Source organism: Hippopotamus amphibius, chromosome 4, assembly GCF_030028045.1.
Source record: "Hippopotamus amphibius kiboko isolate mHipAmp2 chromosome 4, mHipAmp2.hap2, whole genome shotgun sequence".
Lineage (NCBI taxonomy): Eukaryota > Metazoa > Chordata > Mammalia > Artiodactyla > Hippopotamidae > Hippopotamus > Hippopotamus amphibius.
In genome coordinates this window covers 188,186,932-188,202,133 of record NC_080189.1, presented here as the reverse complement: position 1 = coordinate 188,202,133, position 15,202 = coordinate 188,186,932, and the positions used below count along the sequence as shown (strand labels likewise).

The 15,202-nt window shown below is 47.9% G+C and overlaps 1 pseudogene and 1 gene segment (V, D, J or C); both read left to right on the top strand.

Moving 5' to 3' along the window:
- The first annotated feature begins 9,154 nt into the window (after positions 1–9,154).
- On the top strand, positions 9,155–9,719 carry LOC130852033 (immunoglobulin heavy variable 4-38-2-like). The segment is given in 2 exon segments: positions 9,155–9,242; positions 9,328–9,719. Coding segments are annotated over 2 exon segments (438 nt in total).
- Positions 9,720–12,756: 3,037 nt separating this feature from the next.
- Positions 12,757–14,727, top strand: LOC130852032 (immunoglobulin heavy variable 4-59-like; annotated as a pseudogene).
- Positions 14,728–15,202: the final 475 nt, after the last annotated feature.

The following is a 15,202-nucleotide window of genomic DNA, read 5'->3' as shown; positions in this document are numbered from 1 at the left end:
GCCCAAGACTCTGGGAGACCCTCTCCCTCCCTGCTCGGTCTCTGGACACTGCATCACAGACAGTGCTGACTGCTGGGACTGCATCCCTCACCCCCCAGGGGAAAGACTGAAGTGACTGGGGTGTTTGGGGACTGGCCATAACCCAGTGTATATGGTATCCCTGCAAACATTAGTGTCTGTCTGCAGAGACACAGCAGAGAACCAGTTCCCTGTGACGCCCGGCTCTGTTATATCTGAGGACCCACCATGTGTTCGTGAGCTACACAGAGTGAGGGGAAATCAGTGGGATTCCAGACACAGAGCCCCAGCAGCTGGACAAGGAGGCCTGCGGGGGTGTGCGGGACCACCAAGGAGGGCTCACTCTCAGCAGAAAATGCAGAGGACCACCAGGAAAGCCAGGGCCCCTATTCTGGAGCAGGTGCAGAGGAGGACATGGAGGGGTTGTCTCTGAATTCTCCACCGGATGGTTGCCGACCCGGGAAGCCTCATCCACAGTGATTCCGGGAAACTTTCTCGTCCCTGAACTTGATTCATTTTTCACAGAGTCAGGGGTGTCCCTGTTCCTCCAACTATTTAAGGACCAGCTACACAGAGATACTTCTTCATGACCGCGTGTTTTTAAATACGAGTTACTACACAAGATATTAAAAGTCTAATAACTAATAATACAAGTTTAAAAGCTTGTATTATTATATGCATTATATATATATAATATATATATATTTCACCATTTATAAACATTTAAGAGCCTGAATAGCTCTTGTATTCAACATCCAATCTTCCCTCAAAGATTCTTGTTTGTCACAAGAATCTGCAATTCCTGATATTCTGAAGAGTCCAACCCACTCCTGTTTCACACAATGCCTTTCACCTGAATAGCAGGAACAATGTGGTATGTTTGGAAATTAATGTCAGTGTATCACTGGAGTTGTGGTGCGCCCCAGAGGACATTTGGCAGGGTTTGAAGGCGGGAGCTTGGCAGAGACCCGGGACTGGGGAGGGATGCTGCATGGTCTGCATGGATTGTGGAACCTGGGGCCAGGTCTCTCTGTGCTCGACCTGAGTCTCCAGGCTCGGACAAAGCTGACTTGATTGGTTTAATGGTTTCATCTTCCCACCTGTACTTCTATAGATAATAAGTATCTCAGCATGTCCTGTGCAATGATAGTTTACCCATAGATAACTGATAGATGTAGAACATATAAAGCATATATCAAAACTTTCATTGGCTGTATGTCTAGAAGCCTGTTAGTTGTAATTTTTCTCACCATACCAATATAACCAACATACATTGTGTCAGAAAAGACTGGAACTTCACCAAAAGGTTTCTAATGTGTGCAATTTTTTTGACCTGGGATAGTACAACCAGGAAAGGCCCTTAGTGGCATTGAGAAACAAAAAGCCCCCGAAGCTGGAAAACCTGACTATTGATCAGTGATGCTTTCAGAGAGTAATCTGGATCAAAAGGGGGAAATGTGAAACTAAAAGGAACAAAATCCTCAATTACATCCCGTTAGGAGGCCGGAAGGGGGAGCTCTCCTACCCGACAATGCTAACTTACACCAAGAGAAGACGGATGCTGCCTCTTTTTTCCCAGCAAGAACTCAGCCCATGAGAGACTATCACAGCTCAGCCAATGACACCCATGGACTCTGGGTTTGCTGTCACCCTCAAAGCTTCCTTTTCCCTTTTATAAGTGTGTTTGCCTCTACGTTATTGCTGGGAATTTGCATGTGGCTCACCATGGCTGCAGACCCAAACTGCACGTCTTTGTTGATGTCCAATAAACCCATTCATATAAAGAAATAACTAGCAATCCATTTGGTTTAGCTCAATAATTCACAAACTCTTTGGCACTTATGTTTGTTCTCATGTAATTTGCTCTGCAGGTCACTGAGGTGGACATCTGTGTCAGAAAGTGTGCAGAAACTACTAGATCTTCACCAAAAGGTATATCACCTCCTGTCAGGAGCACAAAGTTAAAATTAACGTCATCTCATGTCTTGCAGAATTGTGGTGGCCACACTCTCTCTTATAAACAAGAATCTTCCAGGAATGTCTGTGAAGTGAGGACCACATGAGAAGGGAGGTGGCTAGCTGAGAAACGTTGAGTGTGAATGTTTCTCCATCGCTAGTGTATATGATTGGGGTTGATTCCACCAGCCTCCAGGAAAGAGGCTGGAATGGAGGGGATGTGTAAAAGCTGGTGGCAGCTCTTATTACAGCCCATCTGTCATGAGTAGCATCTCCATCTCCAGAGACAAGTGCAAGGACCATGTCTCCCTGTATCTAAACATTGTGACCACCAAGTACAAGGCGAAGTATTACTGTGCAAGATTCACACTGAGGGGGAGTCAATGTGGGCCCCAACAAAACCTGCCTGCAGGGACACAGAAGGTGCTGGGCTTCAGGGGATTTCCAGGACCCACATGGGGCACTCAGGACCAAACAGCACAAATTCCAGACCCGGGAGCAAATACACAGTGGGTTAAGGAAGAGGCTTCCTGTTGGAATCAGTGATTTTCTTTACAGGCTCTCAGCTGACCCCAGGGACATTTCAGGTTTCCTACCAGATCTAATTTTATATTTTTTTATGTAAACACCAAATGAGGAGGTAACATCATGTGTTTGGAAATGAGATATCACCCCTGAATAGGGACATTTCTTAAGTCCCCATATATTTATTTTAATACTGACAAAAGGTATATTCTGAGGGTACTTATGATCTGAGAAAGACCAGCACAGTCCAGTCACTCCCTGAGCTCAGCTCATGACTTCTGCCCTTCGAAAGGCACACACGACCTCCACATGGTTATGAGAATCTGCCATGGACAGCTGCCCCAAGGGGTCTTGTTCTCCCAGATGCACTGTATACTACCACTGGTCATCCACTGGGGTGGACACTGCTGATCAGGGATTGCCCTCATCTGTATCCATGTCTGCATCTCTTGGGTGGAGAAGCAGCCCACCTGAGGGATGCAGCTCTCAAATTTCCACATGAATCAGGCAGGATGATAAGCAAAGGGACATATTCCCATCCTAGCACTGCTGGGGCAGCTTCTGGGCAGGGCTCTGAAAGCAGTTTCGGGGGCCATGTTCTAATATATCAACTTCCATGCAGAGAATCCACAAAGATAATGAGAACCTGCTGGACAGAGACCTGAGCCCTGCCCACCCTCTCCTGTCCGTTGATTGTCCCAGGAAACCAATCTCAACACTGACCTGTATTTCCTACCGTGCATTTCTCACTAAGGCTGTCCTAGACCACGAGCTCCAAGCACTTAGAACCCCTCTCACTCTTCCCAGCTCCTCCGCCAAGTGCCAGACACCGTGAGGCTCACTAATGAGTCTAAGCAGGAATGGCAGGGCTTGAGAGCAGATTATAGAGCTCTCATAGGTTTGAAAAGAAAAATGAAATGTCATAAACTAGTGAGATGATGCAAAGTCATGAGTCATGAAAGAAATGTTGAGACATTGGGATTAAAATTTCAAACCTTGTCTCTTTCAAACTCTAGGCAAAGGGGATGAAAGACAAGCCATAGTGTGAGCTAGATTTTCCTCTGATGTCCTTGCTTTTGTGTCCTTTGTTTACTTGGAGATTCCCTAGAGTTTTCATAAAGCAGGAGGGAGATGCATGTCTTTCCTTGATTTCTTGCCCTCTTTTGTAGAAGACCCCTGTTGGTGTGGGGTAGGTGTGGGGACAGGTGAGGCATCTACATCCTATGGCTGAGCTTCCTTTTCCTGAGTCTGTGTCTTTGTTGTGACCATCCGAGGTGTTCTCAGTTCACACTCCTTATTGGAGACAGAACGTTCATGGGGGAAAAGGGGATGGGAGCGTGGGGGTTCCCTGTGTAGCATCTATACATATGTAGCCAGTCACAGGGAACATGCAGACACCATCAAAGGTGAGCACAAAAGTAAAGGAGGAGCATTCACACATTGGATACAACTCAGCACTAAAACCAGTGCCTGCCTGATTCAAACACAGCACACACACATTTCCTGGGACAGGGTGGGAAGGGGGTGGAGTGGGAGGGAGAAATTACAGAGGAGCAACGGGAAAGATTTTGGGGTGAAAGATGGAGTCACTAGTTTGGTGTCTGTGATGTTTCCATGCTGTACACACATGGCAATACTTAAAAAAATATACATGGTAAATATGTGCACAGTCTTATATGTCAGTTAGAACTCGACACTACAAATAACCAAATACATGTACAGGGAAGGAGCTTTAGAGACCCAGATGGTGTCACTTGAATGTCAGACACCAATGTACCTGCATGCGCCTTGTTCCTCTACACATCCTCTAGGAAAACACTCAATAATAAATACAGCGAAGGAAGACCCAATCTCATTACACGGAGAGGGTTCTGCATTCCTCACTGGGTACCTCTTCTTGTGGCTTGACGTGGGTTCTGAGAGCAATCGGGTTCAGTGGCAAAGAGCATAGGCTCAGATGCTGGGGCTACCCTCACTACATATGAGATCTTGAAAATGTACCCCAGTCCATCTGTACTTCTGCTTGTAGTTATTCATCCAGAAAATTGTATCTGTGCCTCCAAAATCAGCTGGAATGCACACATCTGCTCTCAGACACGGTCCTCTCTAAAGAGACCACCCCCATGATTGCTGTATCATCAGAGGACATGCAAATAAGGTCCTCCCTCTGCTGATGAAAACCAGCCCGGGCCTGATCCTGCAGCTCTGGGGGAGGAGCCCCAGCCCCAGGATCCCCAGGTGCTCTCAGCCAGGGATCAGGACTGAACTCAGATGACACATCATGGAGTTTGGGCTGAGCTGGGTTGTGCTTGCTGTTATTTTACAAGAGGATTTATGGAGAACAAGAGATACTGAAGATGTGAGTGGATATGATTGAGGAAAAGAGTGGATGAGTGACAGTGTCCTGAGCAGGAGGTCTCTGTGTTTGCAGGGGTCCAGTGTGAGGAGCAGCTGGTGGAGTGTGGGAGAGGCTTGGTGCCGCCTGGGGAGACTCTGAGACCCCCATGTGCAGCCTCTGGATTCACCATTAGTAGCTCCTGGATGAACTGGGTCCACCAGGCTCCAGGGAAGGGGCTGCAGTGGGTCTCATGCATTAATAGTGGTGGTAGCACACACTATGCAGATTCTGTGAAGGGCTGGTTCACCATCTCCAGGGACAATGCCAAGAACGTGGTGACTCCACAAATGAACAGCCTGAGAGCCGAGGACACGGCCGTGTATTCCCGTGTGAGAGACACAGTGCTGGGACGTCTGTGTGAGCCCAGACACACACCTCCTGCAGGGAGACAGGAGGGGGACGCAGGAGGTGCTCAGCACACCTCCTTGGGGCAGCACATAGGATTCAATAATTTTGCCTTCAGCCACAGGAGCAGGTGCAGATGGTATTTAAGGGCTGGTTTCCTGTCAGGAGCTGGGGCTTCCTCTCCATAGAGCAGTTCTCCCTGGGGAACATCTCTGGACCCATGCTTTTGTGCTTACACATTCACCGTGATGGTTTTTGAAATAAAGGAAACAAATGTCTCAGTATGAAAGGCAGAGAGTCACAGTTAGAGATGCAGATTTTCCCTTGTCTAAATCTCCTCTACATTCAGCCATTGCAAAAGTATCACAGTGGATTTCTTGAGTTGAACAAGAGGAAAACATAGGCACAACACTCTGTGACATAAATCAAAGCAAGATTCTTTTCGACCCACCTCCTAGAATCATGGAAATGAAATCAAAAATAAACAAATGGGACCTAATGAAAGTTAAAAGCTTTTGCACAGCCAAAGAAACCATAAACAAGGCAAGAAGACAACCCTCAGAATGGGAAAAGATACTTACCAATGAAGTAATGGACAAAGGATCAACCTCCAAAATATACAAGCAGCTCATGCAGCTTAATACCAAAAAAGCAAATAATCCAATCCACAAATGGGCAGGAGACCTAAATAGACATTTCTCCAAGAAGACAGACAGGTGACCAACAAACACATGAAAAGATGCTCTACATCACTAATTATTAGAGAAATGCAAGTCAAAGCCACAATGAGGTATCACCTCACACCGGTCAGAATGGCCATCATCACAAAATCTAAAAGCAACATATATTGGACAGGGTGTGGAGAAAAGGGAACTCTCCTTCATTGTGGGTGGGAATGTAAGTTGGTACAGCCACTATGGAACACAGTTTGGAGGTTCCTTAAAAAACTACAAATAGAACTACCCTATGACCCAGTAATCCCTCTACTGGGCATACACCCAGAGAAAACCATAATCCGAAAAGAAACATGTACCATAATGTTTATTGCAGCACTATATACAGTAGCCAAGACATGGAAACAACCTAAATGCCCATCAACAAATGAATGGATAAAGAAGATGTGGCATATATATATACAATGGACTATTACTCAGCTATAGAAAGGAATGAAATGGAGCTATATGCAATGAGGTGGATAGACTTAGAGTCTGTCAAACAGAGTGAAGTAAGCCAGAAAGAGAAAGACAAATATTTTATGCTAACTCACATATACAGAATCTAAAAAAGAAAAACAAAGATGGTACTGATGACCGCTGTGACAAGACAAGAATAAGGATGCAGATACAGAGAATGGACTGGAGGACATAAGTTTGGGGGCACAGGGGGCAAAGGGGAAGCTGAGATGAAGTGAGAGAGTAGCATAGACACATTTACACTACTAACCGTAAAAGAGCCAGTGGAGAGTTTCTGTATAACAAAGGGAGATCAACTCAATAACGGGTGATACCTTAGAGAGCCAGGACAGGGAGGGTGGGGGGGCGTTGTGGGAGGGAGGAAAATTGCGGATATGTGTATAAATACAGCTGATTGACTTTGGTGTAATCCATAAGCTGGTACAAGAGTGTAAAGCAATTATATTCCAATAAAGAGGTTAAAATATATATATATCGGTATAATTTGAATTTAAGGAAATCAAGAAAACAAAACAAACCAAAACAAACCAAAAAACAAATCAAAACAAAAACATCGTCCCCATACTCAGGATCCTGCTCCATCAGACTTTCTCTGGTTTTGTTCCCTGAAAGCAGCCCTGCGAGGACCAAGATTCACTTTTCATGAAGTGAACACAGTGGTGCATTCGTGGCTCACAGCTCAGCCTAAAACATTCTTTAATGAAGGAATACGAAAGCTTGTTGATGGATGGACAAAGTGTATTGAAAAGCAAGGAGATGATGTCAAAAGATGATGTACTTGTCTTTGCTAAATGTTAATTAAAATAAACTTTAGAGCCAGAGGGCGGATAATTTTTGGCTCACCCTTGTATTTCCTTCTATATGAATGTGAATTAGACAGGGACTCCTGTCCCCACCAGCTCATGAAGGCCAGGTCAGGTGCGGGCATCTGTTCCAGTGCAGCTCCTGATTCCACCTGCAGAATAATGGGCTCACCTGGTTCTAGGTGTTCGATGACAGCCCTTCCTCTCCCCCATCCCACAGAATCTTGGCTTATTTTTCAGGTCCAGATTACAGGATCTATTCTTGTCCTGTGACTCTTGTTCATCCTGCTCTAGCTGACTCTCCTATTATCTACATTCAGGCAGGCAGGTTATTTATTATTTAATTTACTCTAGTGATATTATTGAAATGATAGAAGCAATATGGGACTCAGTTCACAAAATGCTATGGAGGAAAGGGCATCTCACAGACAGCAGGTTCTACATCAGTCAGTGTACAGTTGAGATCACTGGTCTGAGGGAGCATTTACCTTCCCCAGACTCACAGGTGTGACATCTCAGGCCAGAGTGGAGCCAGGGTCACATGTACAAGGGTGTCAGTCAGAGATGGGGACTCACCTTGGACTTCTGGTCCCAGGAGACAAGACACCACGGATGACACTGATGACAGCATCCCACACCCCTGGCAAACCCACTGTACAGTTCAGACACGCTGTGACTACCTGATTCCCAGCTCACATCCTTGCAGACTGAGATGCAGATGCTGAGGCCACATCCTCTGTGCCCACAGGGAGACGGGATGGAGCGGTGCTCTGCTCTCCAGCTCTACATACTCACATGACCTCACGCCCCATCCCAGCACTCAGGGACCCAGGGACTCGGGAAAGCTGCTCTCAGGTGGAGTTTTCAGGGAACCTGCTTTCTGAGGTGGGGGCTTTCCTCTGACCATGACACTCTCATCCTCTGCAAGCCATTCACTGTGAAGGTTCACTTCCAAGTGTCATGCCTGTTGTCTCACCCAAGGTGGTGGGGACTATGTGAGCTGAGCTCCCATGTCACTGTCAGACACAGAGAGTAAGAAATAATCACTTCTAGGAAGAGTGAGCCTGTGCACGTTGACCAGGCCACAAGCATTGCATATGGGAGGGTTGAGCAGCGTCCAGGAGTGTCTGTTCTCAGTCTTTGGTAACCTTGGGGTTCCTCAATGTCCACCCACAAGGAGGGGGTCCTGAGGTTCCCGGTGTCCCTGCAGACACTCAGTTGTGCACAGGAAAAATGCTGGACAGGCTACTGGCCAAGTCAGCCGTGTTGCAACGATGTCCATTTCATCAGAAACGAACACCTTGTCCACAAAACTAAGTGTATGTTTAATTTTTATGTAAAAATCCACCTCCGGAGCAGCTCGTGATAATATATAAGCTGTTTCAGATGAAGAAATGCTCACCTACATTCAGTGAGACACTAAAGAAATTGTGAATTAAACATTCAATTTTACCCAACTAACGATTACATGTAGGTTTTGTCCCCAATATTTGCATATCGAGGAAATAAACATTAGCTACCATAAAAAGCAAAACATAAGAGTTTGTGTCTAACTGGGACCCTGAGTGTGTGGTGGGTATTTGATAAGTGAAGATAAAAACCTCCATGGGATTAAAGACTATTCCCAAAATTAATAATTGAAGTTGGACCACAGCTGATTTCCTGACCAGCCCTTCAGCATAAATTGATTCCTGGACAAAGAGACCTCCAGGCACGGGGAGGGGGACCAGGTGGGGACTGAGTTCTCTGAGGGCACAGTCAGAACACCGCTCACAGGGGGAGCCCCAGACACAGGGACCTCCCTTCACTACTTTCTGCTTTTTATACAAAGGTCCCTCCCATATGCAAATCTCCCCTTAGGCCACCAGGTAAAAACAAAGCACCAGTTCCCATAAATGCAGGCTTCTCCTCCAGCTTGAGGAGATTTTCTGGGAGGCGTGAATCTCATCTGCAAGAAGATGAATCCACTGTGGTTCTTCCTCTTTCTGCTGTCAGCTCCCAGAGGTGAGTGTCTCGGGGATTCAGACAGGAACACACGGGGAAGCTGCCTCTGAGCCCAGGAGTCACCGGTGCTTCTCTGTGTCCACAGGTGTCCTGTCCCAGGTGCAGCTGCAGGAGTCGGGGCCCAGCCTGGTGAAGCCCTCGCAGACCCTCTCCCTCACCTGCACGGTCTCCGGATTCTCAATTACCAGCAATGCTGTATGCTGGGTCCGCCAGGCTCCAGGAAAGGGGCTGGAGTGTCTTGGTGCTATGGCTAGCGGTGGAAGCGCATATTATAACTCAGCCCTGAAGTCCCGGCTCAGCATCACCAGGGACACCTCCAAGAGCCAAGTCTCCATGTCACTGAGCAGCGTGACCCCCGAGGACACGGCCGTCTATTTCTGTGCAAGATGCACAGTGATGCGAAGTCCCTGTGAGCCCAGACACAAACCTCCCTGCACCAGAGCTCATCCCCAGCAGGGGGTGCTCAGGACCCACTGAGTACAAAGCTGAGCCCAGGAGCAGGTGCAGGGGGGAGGCTGGAGAGATACTTGTCAAAGCCTGGGCTTCCTCTCCCTGCCCAGGAGCTCCACCAGAGACCCTCTTCTCTGTCCTAATGTCTCATTGTTGTGGTTTATGTCATGCTCAGAAAATTGTGTGTGTGTGTATTTTCATTTAAATTTTTTATTGACATTCAGTTGATTTTTTACACGTTTGCACACACACAGAGACACTGGCACACACACACAGACACACACAGAATTACCGACACATTATCCTAAGGAGCGAAGTCTTTATTTTTGCTTTCTTTTTCTTTTTCTCAAATACTCTGAAAACAACACTGGGGCTCACAATTATTTTCACAGTGAGTGTAAATGTTGAAACTGTTGAAGGTCTTGAGAAGGTGCAGGAGATTTTTAAAGATTATTAATGTTTTTGCTTTGGTGGATGTGGAAGGAAGAGACAGACCCTCCATCTTTCCGTCACCTGCACAGAGCAGTTGGCGTCTGCGGCATGCAGTGCTGTAGGCTCTAATGCCACAGTCAACCAGCACTGCAGGTGCAGTGACCCTCATTACAGATTCCACACGTGCAGCTTTTATTACCACCCACAATACATACGTCATTTCCTGGTCATTCAGGGACATGTACAGTGTGACCGGTTCCTTGAATCACCCAAGACACACACACACACACACACACACACACACATCCCCATCTGAGGTCAGTGAAGGTGATACGCTCTTTCTTTGTTTCAACTCCTGTCATGAAAATGAGCACATTTCTGCTCCAACTTAGTGCCACGCTTTACACATTTCTGTGATTTGGGACAATTGTTGAACGTGACCCCAGGCACAGTGCTGAAGAACAGTGTAGTGTCCCTATGCAGAAACGGCCATGACTGGACTTAGAAGATATATGTGACAGGTCAGCTTCATTCAGGCATGAGCTATATGGCCATGGGCTGTGAGACTGATATTCGTGTTTCCAATATAAAAGTCGTCCAGAACATGAAGACAAAGGCTGAATCAAAAAGCACATGAAAACCTTCCGACCGTTCCTCCTCTGGGTTCCGTCTCCCAGCTGTGAGCATCTCCTGGCTCGGAGGAAGGTGGAATTACCGGGTGACGGCTGTGAAGTGGGTGTCTCATGGTTTCTCCTTCCCCAGGTGTCCTGTCCCAGGTGCTGGTGCAGGTGGCGGGCCCAGGACTATGGAAGACCCTCTCCCTCCCCTGCTCAGCCTCTGATCCTCCATCACAGACAGTGCTGACTGCTGGCACTGGATCCCTCAGCCCCAGGGACAGGGCTGGAGGGGCTGGGGGCTTCGGTTCTGGGAAGCACAGGGTGCATCCTGTTTCTCCAAAAGGCCTCTGCACCTCCAGGGACACATCACAGACTCAGGGCTCCTCGCAGCTCCGCCCCGTGAGGAACCAGGACTCAGCCCTGCGTTCCTGCCCCAGGAGGACAGGCAGAGGTCAGGGTGCATCCAGACACCCCCTCCCTGCAGGGGCCGCTCCGGCCACCAGGGGGCGCCCAGGTCACCAGGCAACCAGAGGACCAGTTTCAGGGTAGGTGCAGGGGATGTCCCGGGGGGCTTCCTCTCAGAAGCTGAGGTCTCCCCACGGGACCCTTGCCTCCCCCACAGGCTCCATGCATCATGATTCCAGGGAGCGTCCCTGTCTATGAACTTGGGACGTTGTTTCCTGGAGTCAGGTGTATCCGTGCTTCCCCGTCTATCTTGCAACGGGATTCTTACCAGCTCGGCTCTGCCAGTGTTAGTGCCTCTGTGTGCATGTCAGGGTTTTCCATCCCGTGGACAATAGAGCTTGTCCATTTTTGGGAAGTTTTAGATAAAACATCAGAAAATGATCCACTCCAGAAATTACTGATAAACTAGACTCTGTTAACATTAAAAACGTGTGTCCCACCGAAGACACCATTCAGGAAATGAACAGGCAAATGTGCACTAGGAGAATGTTTTTCCAAATCACATGTCTGACAAAAGATGGTGTTCATAGTGTATTAAGAACTTTATATACTATGTGGGGAGCCCTGGACCCGCGCACCTCAGGGCTGGGCCCCAGGAGCAGGGCAGAGGGAGGCTGGAGAGTCAGGGACTCCTGTCAGGGTCAAAGGTGACATTATTCTGAGCAAATTTAAGCTACGAACCCTCTTCATTTTCCCTCCCTGAGCTCCAGCTTCGAATATAACAGGAGACAAAGGCAGCAGGTTGGTTAACCTTCTGTCATCATCATGTCAACACTGAAAGAGGCTGGGTGACACAGGGGCAATGTCACTTCTTTAGTTTCAAAGTTTTCTTTATATAAAAGTGTGGTTATTTCTGGTGTGATTAGATTGGGCCCTCTGCAACATGCTATGAGCTGGCATAAGAGAGGACTTTGCACAGCGCATCGTAGACAGAATAATAAAACTTCCAACATCAGTAATCAAGGGTCCTCCCTGCCTGCACCTTCCTCTGCTCGGGATGTAGTTATTCAGATTACAGTAAGGTCGTAGGTAGTTAAATCAAAAACATATATACTGCAAAGGACCATTCTTTATACTGTGAGAATTTTAAACCAATATACACAAATTAAGTATGAAAATATACATATGAAGTTTTGACACTTGCAGATATATAAATGTGCTGGTTTTTAGAAACCATCTGAACAAATGCTAACCGCTTTAATATCTACTAGAAAAACGCATGAGATTTGAAATCGTCCAGCATTTATTCTTTTGCTTAGGAAGTCTTGTCCTGTTTTAACCTGATTTCAGTGTATCTCATAAACCAGTTGCTGCCCTAACCCAGATTCACATATTGAGTGACTGGCAGGAAAGAGACCTCACCCAGGCACAGAAAGACCACAGGGAGCGTGACCTCCCTCCATCCCCACTTATAAGAGCAGGGCTCCGCCACATGCAAATTTGCCTCCATTCTCTACTGTAAAATCCAGGCTTGGGCTGTGCCAGCTCACAGCTCTCTCATCAGACAGGTGTGAGGTCTCTGGGAAGGCAGAGCTGTGATCCTGAAGAAGATGAGGCTGTGGGGTCTTCTCCTCTGCCTGGTGACAGCTCCCCAAGGTGAGGGTCTCAGGTGCAGGGCATGGGGGTGTGGGGATGGTTGTGACGACAGGTGACTAACAACGACGGATTCTCCCTGTGCCCAGGTGTGCTGTCTGACGTGACACTGCAGGAGTCGGGCCCAGGACTGGTGAAGCCCTTGCAGACCCTCTCCCTCACCTGTGCTGTCTCTGGGGTCTCCATCACCAGTTACTACGGGAGCTGGATCCGTCAGACCCCAGGGAAAGGATTCCAATGTATGGGAGGCATAAGTTACAGTGGAAGCACTGGCTACAGCCCATCCCTCAAGAGCCGCACCTCCATCTCCAGAGACACGTCCAGAACCAGATCTCCCTGCAGCTGAGCTCCGTGACCCCCGAGGACACGGCCGTGTGTTACTGTGCAAGAGGCACAGGGAGGGGAAGTCCGTGTGAGCCCAGACACAAACCTCCCTTCACAGGGCCCATCCCCACCAGGGGGGCTCAGGACCCACCGAGCACAGGGCTGAGCCCAGGAGCAGGTGCAGGGGGGCTGGGAGGGGATTTCTGGTTAGAATCCCTGGGCTGCTTTTCCTGACCACCAGCTCTACTACACACCTTCTGCTATATTCTAATCTTTCATTGCTGTGGTTTATGTTGCTTTCAGAAAATATCAGTTTTACTCAGAAATTTAGCATACTTTTTCTACTTCTGGAAGGAGCTCTGGCAACACCATAATTCTCAAGGTGAGTCTGAAATCCTCCAACCTGGTGAACGTCCTGAGAAGCTCCACGCGATGGTAAGGCATGCTGTGACCCTCATCACTCAGGGAGTCCATGTTTGTAAATTCACACACTCAGTGAAATCTATCTGCAGCCCTAAAGGACGCGGCTGTTGTATTTACAGTCTCACATGGACGTTTACAATGTGGCCAGTACTTGAACCACCCAGCACACACACCTTCCCTTCTGAGGTCAGTCAAGCCTCTTTCTTCTTGCTTCAACTCCCAATAAGTCAGCCTCTTGTGATCCATTTACTGACATAGTTTTTGCATTTTTGTGCTATGAGTTGACAATGTCCTCCCTTAAACTGGCCCCATGTGTAGGTCTGAAGTACAGGCTAGTGTCTCTAAGCCCAAAGTGCTGTGTTCTGACTGACGTGGAAAATGTCTATGACAGATAAAGTTCTTTGGGGCATGAATTACATAGTCACGGTGGTAAGCTTGATATTGATGTTACAAATACAAACATTATGTTTGTAGAAGGAATGCAGTCTCACTTTTGGTATTTGAAGCAGCCTTGGAAACTAGGCTCAATTCCAAGCACAGGTGGTAAGATGGAGGTTTATGGCCAAGAAAATGGTGAGCTGGACTGGAAGGAACTTGACGATGAGGAGACTTCAAGTGCAGGGGGTTCTGGCTCCAGAGAATCCTTGCTAAAGGGAGGGGAGGCCATGGGAGTCAGACATCACCTGGGAGACAGCAGGTTTGCTGAATGGGATCAGATATTGAGGGTGATTCCATTACAAGTATAGGAATTCTCTCCAACCTGACTTAGCGGATTTCTTGATAAAACTAGGCAAAGATGGACCCAAACCCTAGAAGTCAAGACCTAGTTGAGGAAAGCACTTCAAGAAGCCTGATTAAAGTGTGGTTAAGCGCTCCTTGTCCCCTTCACAGTCAGGGATCTTGTCTTCAATGCCATAGTTCTCTGAAAGTCAAAAATTTAGTCCCAAACAACATGAAATCCTTCTGGCCATTCCTCCTCTTGCTGGCACCTCTCATCTGTGAGCATCTCCTGGCTCTGAGGTAGGTGGAATTACGGGGTGACGGCTGTGAAGTGGGTGTCCATTGTTTCTCCTTCCCCAGGTGTCCTGTCCCAGGTGCTGGTGCAGGTGGCGGGCCAAGACTATGGGAGACCCTCTCCCTCCCTGCTCGGTCTCTGGACACTGCAGCACAGACAGTGCTGACTGCTGGGACTGCATCCCTCACCCCCCAGGGGAAAGACTGAAGTGACTGGGGTGTTTGGGGACTGGCCATAACACAGTGTATATGGTATCCCTGCAAACATTAGTGTCTGTCTGCAGAGACACAGCAGAGAACCAGTTCCCTGTGACGCCCGGCTCTGTTATATCTGAGGACCCACCATGTGTTCGTGAGCTACACAGAGTGAGGGGAAATCAGTGGGATTCCAGACACAGAGCCCCAGCAGCTGGACAAGGAGGCCTGCGGGGGTGTGCGGGACCACCAAGGAGGGCTCACTCTCAGCAGAAAATGCAGAGGACCACCAGGAAAGCCAGGGCCCCTATTCTGGAGCAGGTGCAGAGGAGGACATGGAGGGGTTGTCTCTGAATTCTCCACCGGATGGTTGCCGACCCGGGAAGCCTCATCCACATTGATTCCAGGGAACTTTCTTGTCCCTGAACTTGAATCATTTTTCACAGA